The sequence below is a fragment of the Epinephelus lanceolatus genome, chromosome 22, assembly GCF_041903045.1.
Source record: "Epinephelus lanceolatus isolate andai-2023 chromosome 22, ASM4190304v1, whole genome shotgun sequence".
Lineage (NCBI taxonomy): Eukaryota > Metazoa > Chordata > Actinopteri > Perciformes > Serranidae > Epinephelus > Epinephelus lanceolatus.
The window spans coordinates 35,902,297-35,914,694 of NC_135755.1; the positions used below are offsets into that span (position 1 = coordinate 35,902,297).

At 39.6% G+C, this 12,398-nt stretch overlaps 1 protein-coding gene across 2 annotated transcripts in view; it reads right to left on the minus strand.

Moving 5' to 3' along the window:
- Window positions 1-12,398, minus strand: part of rap1gds1 (RAP1, GTP-GDP dissociation stimulator 1) — a 64,065-nt gene that overhangs the window by 6,414 nt on the left and 45,253 nt on the right. For both annotated transcript variants that reach the window (XM_033609695.2, XM_033609694.2), the window contains 6 exons: window positions 11,820-11,951; window positions 10,355-10,489; window positions 8,781-8,906; window positions 8,051-8,190; window positions 2,363-2,489; window positions 553-681 (listed from right to left, as the gene is read on the minus strand). In XM_033609695.2, the coding sequence (XP_033465586.1) occupies window positions 553-681; window positions 2,363-2,489; window positions 8,051-8,190; window positions 8,781-8,906; window positions 10,355-10,489; window positions 11,820-11,951 (789 nt within the window). The remainder of the gene's footprint in view (window positions 1-552; window positions 682-2,362; window positions 2,490-8,050; window positions 8,191-8,780; window positions 8,907-10,354; window positions 10,490-11,819; window positions 11,952-12,398) is intronic.

Below are 12,398 nucleotides of genomic sequence, written 5' to 3' on the forward strand. Positions count from 1 at the left end.
AAGAAGATTTTAGTCCAGCATTAGAAACCCCCTTGTGATATCTCAATTATTCATTGGTTTATCTGGAACTATAATCAGCAAGAGTCAGTGATGCATGTCCAAACACGATTTTAATGTGGACAAATTTGATATCTAATTTAAAGTATCGTCTGTATAAATAAGAATGCTCTGCCTATGGGGATATTACTCTCATGTTGGTTAGTGGAAAGGAAAGGGGTGTAAAGAGGGGATGGATGGGGAGTGGGAGGTGGAGGATAACTGGGTTAAACAGTCCAATGTAATCACAAACCAGTTGCTTCTGTTTATCTGTATATGTTGCCATAAAAAATAAGTGATAAAAAAGTAATTGTACAGTACAACATCTGAGTGATGTCATACTCACCTTTAATATGTAAATATCCAATATCACAACTAAGTTGCATTAATATCAAATTTGGAAATCTACTTGTACTTGTGTGCATTTATGAGACAAGTCAAGACAAGTTGTTGAGTCTACTCTCAGTTACTGTAATTCAGAGTTCAACAATAAAATGGTTAAAGCCACTGTCTCACCTGAGCCCATGACTGCACAGATGAGGATCATAGAGTTGTACTTGATCTCTGGTGCGCTCCTCTCGTCTGACAGCAGCTTGTGAAGCACTGACACTAGGTTGGCTCCAACAAAGTCCTTCTCAGCTGCAACTGAGATCCACAAATACAGTCTTAGTGTGTTACCATGATAAATATAAGCAAATGTTTTCTACAGTGAGTACAAAAGAATGCTTTTACTTAGGGAACATTATAAATAATGCCAGCAAAATTCTACTTATATTCTACAAATTTTGGGGCTGAATCAAACTGCTTTCAGTGGTTTTGCAGAATGCTCAGTTTCATGAGTGATGATGACCAAGAGACTTCTGTATGAGTCAATACAAAATCCTGCTTAGTATATCTTAAAACTGGCCTATATCTTTCATGCTACACTTGACTAGGTATGAGGCATAGCAGAACACCGGTTCAGTGGTGTGACTGTCATTCTTCAGCCTTGTACCCAGGTTAACGTTAAGTTACCCATATGTCTGACCAAACTTTATTATATTAACGCCTGTATTTCAGGAGGAATTCTGCAAAGTAACATTTACTAACACCAACTATATTGAAAGTACATGTTTTAATTGTTCATATTTTGTTATGTGCAACTTAATTGAAAACTAGGCTTGTTTTATACAGTCTATGAGAGAAGCATAGCCTTGGCTAGGTTGTTGGATGTGTTTCAGCGACCAGGCTTTATTCAGCCCACCTCAGCTCCACCCACTCTTCACCTCTTAACCAACTTTTGCATCAGCTGGGAGTTAGGTGGAGTCAAGTCTGCCAAGATGGCAACAAACGGGAGCTTCTTATGGAGCTTATAAAAGGCTCTTGAGAAACATATGGCTGACGTTCACAGGCTACGTCCAATATTTATACCGTCTATGAGTCAAATATTTTCATCATTTTTGAAGAATTAAAAGAATCACATGTTTAGTCCATTACATTTAACTCTCAAAAGGCTCCACAGAGATGAAGTGTGAAGTGTATTGTCAGCTTTTCATTTTTGAACACAACATGTCTCTGAGGTGATGTGCAGCTGAGGCGAGTGTTTGTCAAAGTGTGCTTTGGATTCATCATTTTTCTGTATTGAATAAAAAGTACACAAAGAATTCAGTTTAAGTGTTCAAACTCCTTCACAGCTACCAAAACAACAATAAAAAGTCTGCCTGATTCACTCTAGGCCTGTCGCGATATGCGATAAGTCGGTTAATTGCACGGTAAATTTAAAGGGAGATGGTAACTTTTCCGGCCACGATTAATTGCCATATTCATGTGTGTTTGTTTTCCTCGTCTCTCTCCAGTAAAGCCACGGCATTTATTTATTTATATTTATCATTTATATTTATTTATACATTGTTTTTAGTTGTTTTTTTCTAGTGCAATTTTTCATAAGAGACTGAGAGTCCATCTTATCGTTTTTGGTTGTCTGATTTTTTTTTTTTTTTCTATTACAGTGCACTTTTTGCTAACAGGGACTGAGAGTCTATTTTTTTTTATTTATAAGGTCTTTTATTTATTTTGGTATTTTTATGTGTTATTTCGGATATTTAATTTTTATTTTTGCATTCCTAAATATTCTTGTTAAATAAATGTTTATTTCTCTTTAAAAGGGTGTACTTGCATCATTATGCCTTTATTATCATTATGTAAGTTTAAAAAATGGTCTAAAAACAGCAAAATTAAAACAATAATAAAAATGGTCTTAAAAGCACTTATTGCAATAATTTCTGACGCAATTAATCACCCAGCAAAATCTGTTATCGTGACAGGCCTAATTCACTCTTACTCTTACCTAAATCCAGCGCTGCTATGAGACCCAGAGCCACCAGTGCTTCATTCTGCATAATCATGTGCTCACTAGTTGCCATGGTAACTAAGTGCTTGACTCCTCCTCCCTGGATGACAGTTCTGACGACTTCCTGAAAATGATAAAGATAAGCAATAAATCAATCATGTTAATAAACCAATCCTGACACGTACTTTTAAAATGTATAACTATTAAGCTTTCAGCACAAGGATCATAATCACACCACCATTTGTTTTTAATGTCAGACTGTGTACACTTTGAAAGAAAAAATAACACAGCCAAACTGCAAGAACAAACTTTCTATTGTCTTTAGAGCATCAGTATGTACCTTTCCCTTTCACCTCACACAAGGCCTTTTAACACTGCGTATCTTCAGCCCTGGGCTAAGAATAGCCCTGGGCTAACTTGCGTTTTGCAGATGGCAAAATCTTTTTTTTAAAAATAAAAGCTTGCTGCACCTTTTTATTGTTGCCAAGCAACCACGCCATCACCTCCTTACCCTAACCTTCCTGTATAATAATTCTACTGTTCATTTTGGCTAGCTAAAACTATGTTCTTATTTTCACAGTAATTAGTATCTCATTCCTAAAATGGACAGGCAGTGGGTACTTGCTGTAGCTCCAGTTCAGGGTAAGAGGCTGTCAGCAAATGGTTTGTTGGACACAGGGAAATACCTGTTGTTTTCTATTGAAATGGTGCTAACTGCGGTTTGTAAAGTTGTATAGCTCTGGGTATTCACCAATCGCTACCACCAGTTTCTCCTCCATTGTTCACTAACTGTAAATCTTCTAATTGGACAATGGGAAAAAATGGAGATGATGTGAGACGTTTTTCCACTCTTGAGTTGAAGTTTTTTTTTTAAAGCCTTTGGAAACACAGCTTGAAATAGTAAAAATACATATATTATATCAAAGTTGAGTGTCTCATTAATCATCCACAAAGTCTGAGTGAAAATAACCATTCATAACTATTAGAAAACCTGGTTTAAAAACAGCTCATTTTGCTGTTTAGACCACTTGCCAGGACAGAGTGGGCGTGGCAGATAATGCTTTGATTGACAGCTCCCTCGTTTTGATTGACATCTCCCTGGCTCAGCAATGGCTGCCACAAATTTAATCCAGCCGTACATGATTGAGCCCTCTCATGATTCAGAGGACGAAGCAGAAGCCCTGCCAGCTGAAAATGATTCCTTTCAGGTGGTCACTGAATGGTAAGTTTCAAAAATGTTTTGTGACTCATATTAATGTTACTTCGTAGAATAGTTAGCATAACTTTTACATGCAATGTAAGCTGAGATGAATGACAATGGGAGGCTAGCGCTTTACCTTTCTTCATTGAGATACATTTTCATTGAAAACATAAATCTGATAATAGCCTTTTTCATTCAAACACATCCAGTCTTAATAGATTAAATATGTCTTTACTCTGACACACACACACTGACCCTCAAAGCAGGAGAGACTGGTGCCGGCCGGCCGTCTCTCTGGCATTGTGTAGAAGTGTTTGCCCACCTCGAATAATGTTCCCCTCCGGCTAAAATTGTGTTGTTTCCCACAGCATCACCTCCGCGATTGGGGATATGTTTATGCATAGCAAAGCTAACTGCTTGGGGTTGGGGTTAGGGGTGAGGAAGGGTGCACATTACGTCCCCTCCCCGCGAGCCGACACCGGCACCAAGCCCGGCCGCTCACAAGCCATCTCTTCCTGCAGCTCCACGAGCTGCAAAGGCTCGGATTGTCTGGGCTCTGGAGCCGGTCAACCTGATTCAAGTGCTGCTGGGAGCCCGTCGGAGGCAGAGCCTCCGCTGGGTCGCAGCCGAGCAGCTCAGCCAGTTTATGATCTGTATTTTCTAAACAGCAGACTAGAAAGCTGTTTGTTGGCTCAGACTCAAAGAGGCAGATTTAGCTGGAGCAGAAAGGTTTTGTTGCGCTGCCACTGGGGGGCGGGATGAGACAACTGACGGATGATTTATATTGGTTTGGAATTTATTGCGTAATAAATCTCAGAGATAACCACGGCCAAATCAAACCCAATTTCAACAATGTACAAAAACTTAAAAGACAGATATTTCGAGTTTGGATGGAAACTAATTTCTAATTGTTTTTACATGTTTAATATTATGTACATAAGACCCTAAATTACATAGTTAGAAGGCTATTGTGGATTTGGGTTTCCGGAGGCTTTAACTCCAGGAGTTCACAGCACTCTGGCAAAAACACCAGATGCCTGGAGCTTAGAAATGTAAGACATGTAGCAACACAAAAACAGCGCACAAAAAGATTCTTTCTCAACAATTACAAAAAGCTGCCCCAGCTGCTAAAACACTTTCTGTGTGATTGGGGCCTGAGCCCTTTTTTACACATACATTGTTAAGCCAGGTTTACTGAACACCAGGATATGATCCACACAAAGTTCTACTAGCCCTGGGTTTAACGTCTGTTGAAGTACATGACTGATGTTTACATTTAAGCAATATCACATGAGAGGGAGTGATGTTGTACTGTATATCGACATCTATTGCACGTCTGTCCGTCCTGGAAGAGGGATCCCTCCTCAGTTGCTCTTCCTGAGGTTTCTACCGTTTTTTTTTGTCCCCGTTAAAGGGTTTTTTTTTTTGAGTTTTTCCTTATCTGCTGCGAGGGTCATAAGGACAGAGGGATGTCGTATGCTGTAAAGCCCTGTGAGGCAAATTGTGATTTGTGATATTGGGCTTTATAAATAAAATTGATTGATTGATTGATTGATTGATTGATGGTCGCAGCTGTGATTCAGTCGCCGAAGACAATTACAGCCGTGACGATATACAGTACAACGTCAAAACCTCGAGTGTGATATTGCTTTTATACAACAGTTCAACAACAGCTTCAACAGCAATGCTGAGTAAGGAAATGTTAACAAAAGGTGATGGAATAATTTATTTAAGTATGTTATGTAGCTCTGCAAAAAAAAAAAAAAAACAGTTCCTCCATTCTCTGTTGCCAGGCAACGTGGCACACACGCCAGGAACTCACAAGCTACTTTGTATTTACATTGATCTGCAACTGTGTAACTTCGGCCAGTTTGGCTGATGAAACGTTGCCAAACCTGGATGTTGGCACGGCCGGATTCAGCTTCCACTCTCCCTCATCCTCATCAGATGATCAATGATAATTCCTGACCGCGTTTGCCTCACTTTTGCTCCTCTCCAGTTTGTCGAGGTCGGCTGATGTTACACAAACACACCTGGAGGTCTGCACAGAAGAGTCCTGGCTTTCCTTTTCCTTGTCCTCTCCTGACGACCACTCATAATTTAATTCAAATGTAATTTTGGGGAAAATATCAATCTTCCTGGTGTAACGCTATAGTGTCAGTTTGCGCCAATGTAGAGAGTGTGACAGTTGGTTAATTAACGGTTGTATTTCTATATTTGTAACACCTGTGAGCAGAGTGATTTTTCTGTTACATGTCCCAGTGATGTTATACTCTATATCAGCACTCACGGAATGCCTCTCATCCAATCAAATTACTTGGTCGGAACTAACTGTTGTATAATCTAGAATAACACATAACTACTCTTTAAAAGCAAGCACTAAGCGGCAAAAAATACATCAACTGATTCATTAACTGCAGCACTACTCATGTGATTTACACTCTCAAATGTCCGTGCAGGTTGGTCTATGTGGGCATACCAAACACCCACTAAAGGCACGGATTGCAGAACATAAGGCTGCCATCCGCAACAAGAATATGGACTATGCAATAGCGAGACATTATGTGCAGGCCAATCATGGTTCTTGCGCATCTCTGCGGTTCTGTGGCATTGAAACCCCCCCCCCCCCCCCCCCCCACTGAGGGAGGAGATATCGCTAACAAACTCCTTAAAAGGGAAGTCCACTGGATTTACACTCTGAACACAGTTCAACCACATGGACTTAATGATGAGCTGAGCCTGTCATGTTTTCAAGTTTGTTCAAGTTTCTATAGCCTGTTTCTATTACGTGTCCAGATCTAACAGGTGGATTGTTTGTATGATTGTGTTTATTATCCATTTCCTGTTATTTCTCATGACTGCCATTTTGTCATAGCCCTATTTTTTGTGAATGAGTGCCACTATGGTATTGGCAGATTCAAATTACCTCTCAACCAATGAGAGACAGCCCTCTTGAGTAGCAGGTTCTTTATTCTGCCTGAACTGTCTGTACTTGTTTGACTCTAATGAAGACGCTGTGCGTCGAAACGTTAGTCGTTTTGCACCCTCATTAAACTTTTAATTGCATCGAGTGCTCCAGTTTTCTTCCTTTGGGTTCAGTCTTTTTTGAAGTGACCCATCGGATATTGTTTAAAGAATGTTATTTCTTCATAATGGAGGATATAAAGGAATAAAATTTACAAATATTGGCGGGGCCTTTACAACTGTAGAGGGTACAAGCTTCATTTGAAACATACTACATTAGAAACAGGCCTTTATTTAAAGACACAGACCTTTAGTTCTATTCCCTCTGTATTTTAATGTTTTAATCTTAATCCACTCCCATTGTTTCAAAACTTGACTCCTCCTGTTTCTGTTTGAATTTAAAAGCCCCTTATTGTTTCGGCAGAGAGAATCCCTTCATTTTCTAAAAAGGCTTTTATTGTGAAACATTTGCAGGAACTTGTTGTGAAGAATGACAGAGGGTGTGCAGTGACTTGCACGGTTTTAATGTGGTGCTTCAAATGTAGCTCCTGCTGTGTGGTGGCAATTTTTATGTCACGACAGTAACATTTTGGCTGGGACATAAAAAAATACAGTGACTTAAATTAAAGTAATAGGACAGGAATAATCCAATGACATCACACACACACGTCATGAAAGAGGACCAGCGATGATTGGTCATGGACCAACATGTAGTCTATCATGTCTATCATATCAAGATTTTATGACTCTACAATTGGATAATCTGCCATAGTGACTGGAACAGACATACAAAAACTGTTGTGTAGTCTGAATCCGGCACAAGTCTTTTTTCAGACATGCTACTGTCTTAAGTTAGCTAGCTTGCTAGGTACCTCTTTCAGTTAGTAGTCGTTGCCATAGTTACAATATAAACATAAAGCATGCGTGTATTGATGACGTGACAAAAGTTGTGTGATTTGACAACAAAACCGGGATGCAAATTCCATTAGATCTGTTTCACACTGGTAGCATTTTGCCCTGTGTTTAGTTGATTTTCAGACAACAAGCCCACAAACTCGAGGCTCACTCTGCTCTGAAGCAATGCTGGAGTACACTCTGGCACAACTCATAAAACTGGGACCGCTGTTGGAAAATACTGTTCAGTTATTTAGAATACTGCACTCTCAGAACAGCAGAGCGTCCTCTGGGCACTCTGGGGAGATGAAGCAGCAGAGAACTGAGCAGAGTCAATGTGTGATTAACTTAACCGTTTCTTAATTCGTGTAGAAATACAACGCTCTGTTTCTTCAAACAACAGGGCTCTCATTTTAGTGTATAGCGTCAGATTGGATTACCGAATGCACCCAGGGTTAGTCCATTTAGATTGTGCCAGTGTGAAAGCTTTCTTAGCTCCAGGCTAAGGGAGCTGTTAGCCACAGTATCCTTACCTATCGTCTCTCTCCACCCTCTGCTCTATATCAATTACAGACTACAGGAATAATTATCACCTACTAAAGACCTAAGAGTACTCTGTGTCTGACCTTGGACTTGCTGTGTCGAATAAGGGCCGACAGGAGCCTGTTGGACTCGCCCATCACTCCCGCGTGATCTTTGGCTTCACACCACTCCACTAGCCTCTCCACCAGTTTTCCATTGGTTCCCAGCTGGTCTGCAGCTTCAGCTGAAAGAACACACACCACACAACATTATTGTCATTTATTCTGTTAACTCACACCAAAGGCCAGTCAAGATCTTAAGATTAAGATTTTTCTGATATTCTGTACACAAATATACCCAACTATATTTGCACTGGTTAAGTCTAATGTTTTAAAAAAGCTCAGATGGAGGGTAGGGTTTTGGATTTCAAGCAAACGCAGATTTTTTTTTTCCTCCAGTTAGCTGAACCACATTTTTATTTCCCAGAGATGATGAATATTTTCTGTATATGAAACCATCTGCCCACTGTCAAGAGCAGCAGTTACTGAATTTGTGTCTTTATGACTCAGAATCAAGGCTGCAACAGTACGAATCTCTTGATTATCATACCACAGCTGAAATGGAGCTCTGGAGAAAGATTCTTTATATTCACTTGCAATATCTTTCACAGGGACTTCAGACTTTATCAACTGGTATGTGTAACCTGACGCCTTACCAAGATATTCCTTTGAATTAAGAACTGCTTCGCAGTTTCCAATCTGTTGATATATATTTGCTGTGCTGATTTTTTATGGAATTTGGCACTAAGATTAAAAGGACTGATCAGATCTCTACCCTGTGTGTCGATGAGCATACGTAACGTCCCCAGAAGTTTAAACTGGACTGGAGGCATCTCTGATTGCAGAAACTTCAACACCACGTCTGCTACTCCAGCGGACAGCATCTTGGATTTGTTTACCACTGCAGAGAGAAACAAGGCACATTTAAACACAGAAGCAAAGACTGTCAGTGATTATCATTCTTTGTTGTTTGTAGATGTATTTGACTAGGGATGCACAATATTGGCTTTTTGGCTGATACCCGATATGCCAATATGTAACAACTCATTTGACCCATAACTAATATCAATATTGATATACCCACTTTTTTCCCCAACTAACTCAAGTGGTCACCAAGTCTCTTCTGTAGTGGCATCAATATCATATATGCATGCATACTCTTACCATGATGACCCACCAGCAGATGGAAACATGAAATACAATACTTTTCAATGTATGTAATATTCATTCATTGTGCAAAATAGGAAAAAGCATGTTGGCTAATTCTGATAGTTCATTTTACAACCAATTTTGACCAACACCAATGACATGCTGTATAATTGTGCATCCCTATATTTGACGCTTTGTCTTGCAGGGAAACATATCTTTTTAGTCCATATTCACCAAAGTTGCACAAAGACACACAGACAAACTACAGATTGAGGCAGTGGTAGACCAGTAGCTCCTCTGTTCAGCAAGGTAAAAAGGACTTGTTTTTCTCAATAGAGTCTGGCTTTGAAGAGATCATAGATAAGTTTCACTATCCATCAGTTTCTCATCAGAAAGGCCTGTGTGTCTGTTAACTACTGAGCACACAACTGATTAGATGAGACTTGGATTATACTGCGTATAATGAGTTGTGTGAGAGTTTAGAATCGGATGTTATGACATAGTTCTGCTGTTGTTAAATGTGGACCCCTTCAATTCATCAAGATGATTTATCTTCCTTCACCGTGGAGGCATACAAGAAAAAAGTTTGCTTCAAAAATTCAAATTAACATGTGTTGAGTATAGGGCTGCACCTAATTATTATTTTTTTGTCGAATAATCTAATGATTTTTTTTTTTCAATTCGTCGACTAATCTAACGATTATTCACGATTATTTTTTGATAACTGGATTAATATAACATTTTAATAACCCAAATATAAATATCAAGAACTTATAATCATAGTCATATAAATATTTAAATATTTCATTTACTCATCTTCTCTTAAAAACAATGACAATAGTGTCATATTTTAAAATTAGTCTAATTTCTACATCACTTTTGAGTTATAATAACATTGACGTGATCACAAAGTACTGGAGCTCAAATTCAAAAGCACTGTTCATTAGTTTAAGCTGTTATGTTGCTCAGAGGCATTTCCGATCCAGGTATGAGAACAACACTAATTGATACACAGCCTTGAGACCAGTGAACTTCTACAGTGCGCTAACCCATTCAATGAAAGTTTAAGAGAGCGTGTACCCAGTCAGACTTGGATCCTGGGTCAGGCATTAGTTACTAGGTAACCGAGCAGACCTTTAGTTGACACAGATTCTGGTGTGTGTGCTAGCTCATCCAAGCGTGTATGATGTGTCAGCTCACCAGGTATGGCCAGGTTCCGCAGGGCGCTCAGTGCTGCATGCTGGACAGTGACGTTGCCTTCCTCAACGTGCCGATCCAACAGCTCCAAAAGCTTTTGCACAATACCAGTGTCCACCATGTGGATGCAATTCCCATCTACACTCAAGTACAACAAGAGAAAATACACCTTGATGTTGTGTCAGATACTGACCAGTGCTGAGTCTTACAGTTTAATTACCGTCAGGTATAATGAACCCTATGGGCCTGAACGACGCAAAGTGCGTCCAAATTCACACCTGTTCTTCTCTATGGATTTTTTCTGCAACTGTGAAATCATATTCAAGCATTTCACATGAAACAGCAGAGCTTTCTGACAAGACCAAGCACTTGTCGGTAGTCCAATGTTTTCACAATGAAAAAAAAAAAAAAAAAATGAAGTTACACTAAAATTAACGATTTCATACAGCTTTGCGCACACACATTACTCTTGGATGTATTACTAGCAAATGCAGGGTCGCACAGAAATGCCACGCATATCACATGAAAGTGCAGGACCGGAGCTTTCCGATGATACCAAACACATAATTGTGCTGTCATCCCATCATGCTATAAATACAGATCAATTGTCTACAAAATAAAAACCTGACGAATTTCTTTACAATCCATTATACAGATCTTGTTATCAGTCAGTGAGGAATAATATTATTACTATTTTTCTGTTATCTTAGATGTAAATATTGCATGTTTTTTTCAAATAAAACCAGTTCTTGACTTGTGAATGAGTCAATGGAATTTCTTGCAATAATGAAAAACTACTGGCAATTATGTCCGCCTGGTACAAACCACATGTTTTGGACAACTGTGAAGTGACAGAATGTCCCAGCATCATGGTTCTTATATTACCAGATTCCAGAGAGTCTCCCCTCTTCATATATGGCAGAACATGTCATTTTCCAACTTGCTATGGTGAGATACATGTAGAAATGTAAGAATTTAGTAACACAGATTTTTTTTTCCTCATTGATATTAAAATTAATATAAAATACAGGCACATAGAAGGACATGTAATGACGGCAAATCTGGATAGCCCAGTTTGTTCTGAAAAAAACAAACAAACAAACAAGATATAGCATGTGTATGTAGCCTTTATGTGATATGAGCTTAAAAGTAAAGACAGTAAAAATACCCCAAAAAGGCTTGGGGCCCTTACTAACTTAATATATCGACAGTAGTAATGTTACTAGTAAGTCGTCAATTTTATATTTTAAACATCTTGAATAAAGTTTAATCATCCAAAATCTTCTGTGCATCCAATCTCTATGACTCTCACGAAAAATATAAGTAACTTCAACTACATCAATATTTAAATGTATATCAACCGTTATTTTGCTGCTGCAACATCTACGTTCCTAAAAGGATGATAAATATTTTGGTTGGTAACTTTCCTTTGGAACCTCATCTTGCCTTAGAGTGAGGTAAAACTTACCATTGCGAGCAAAGTTAGCTATGGCCAGAGCCCCAGCAAGCTGCAGCTGATGGTTATGAGATGGTATCCAGGACAGGACCCTCTGGAAGACGCTGCCTTTTCCTCCCTCAAACAGCTTCTGCATGGACTCATCTACACAACACAAGGATGATACAGTGGGTTACTGTCCGAATGGGCGTTTGCCCAGGGCGGCACTTTGTTACGACGTTGGGGGGGGGGGGGGGGGGTAGGAGCAGCAAGGGCTAGAATCTGTAATTTACGTGACAACGCCTGAACACAACACAGGCTCAACTGTGTGTTCAGTGCTGTGCTGCGCTGCTGTTACACAGTGTCCATAACAATAACTATGTCAGGTAACAAACTGCATCGGGGTCGTTTTCGGTCAGGTAAATGCGGCCCGAACCACACTCTAGTGTGTGTGTGTGTGTGTGTGTGTGTGTGTGTGTGTGTGTGTCTGTGCGTGCGTACGTGTCTGTGTGTGCGTGCGTACGTGTCTGTGTGTGTGTGTGCACGCATTGGGGCAGAACTCCGCCGTGCGAGATACAGAGAGCAGAGGAGAATTATAAATGTGACCATGAG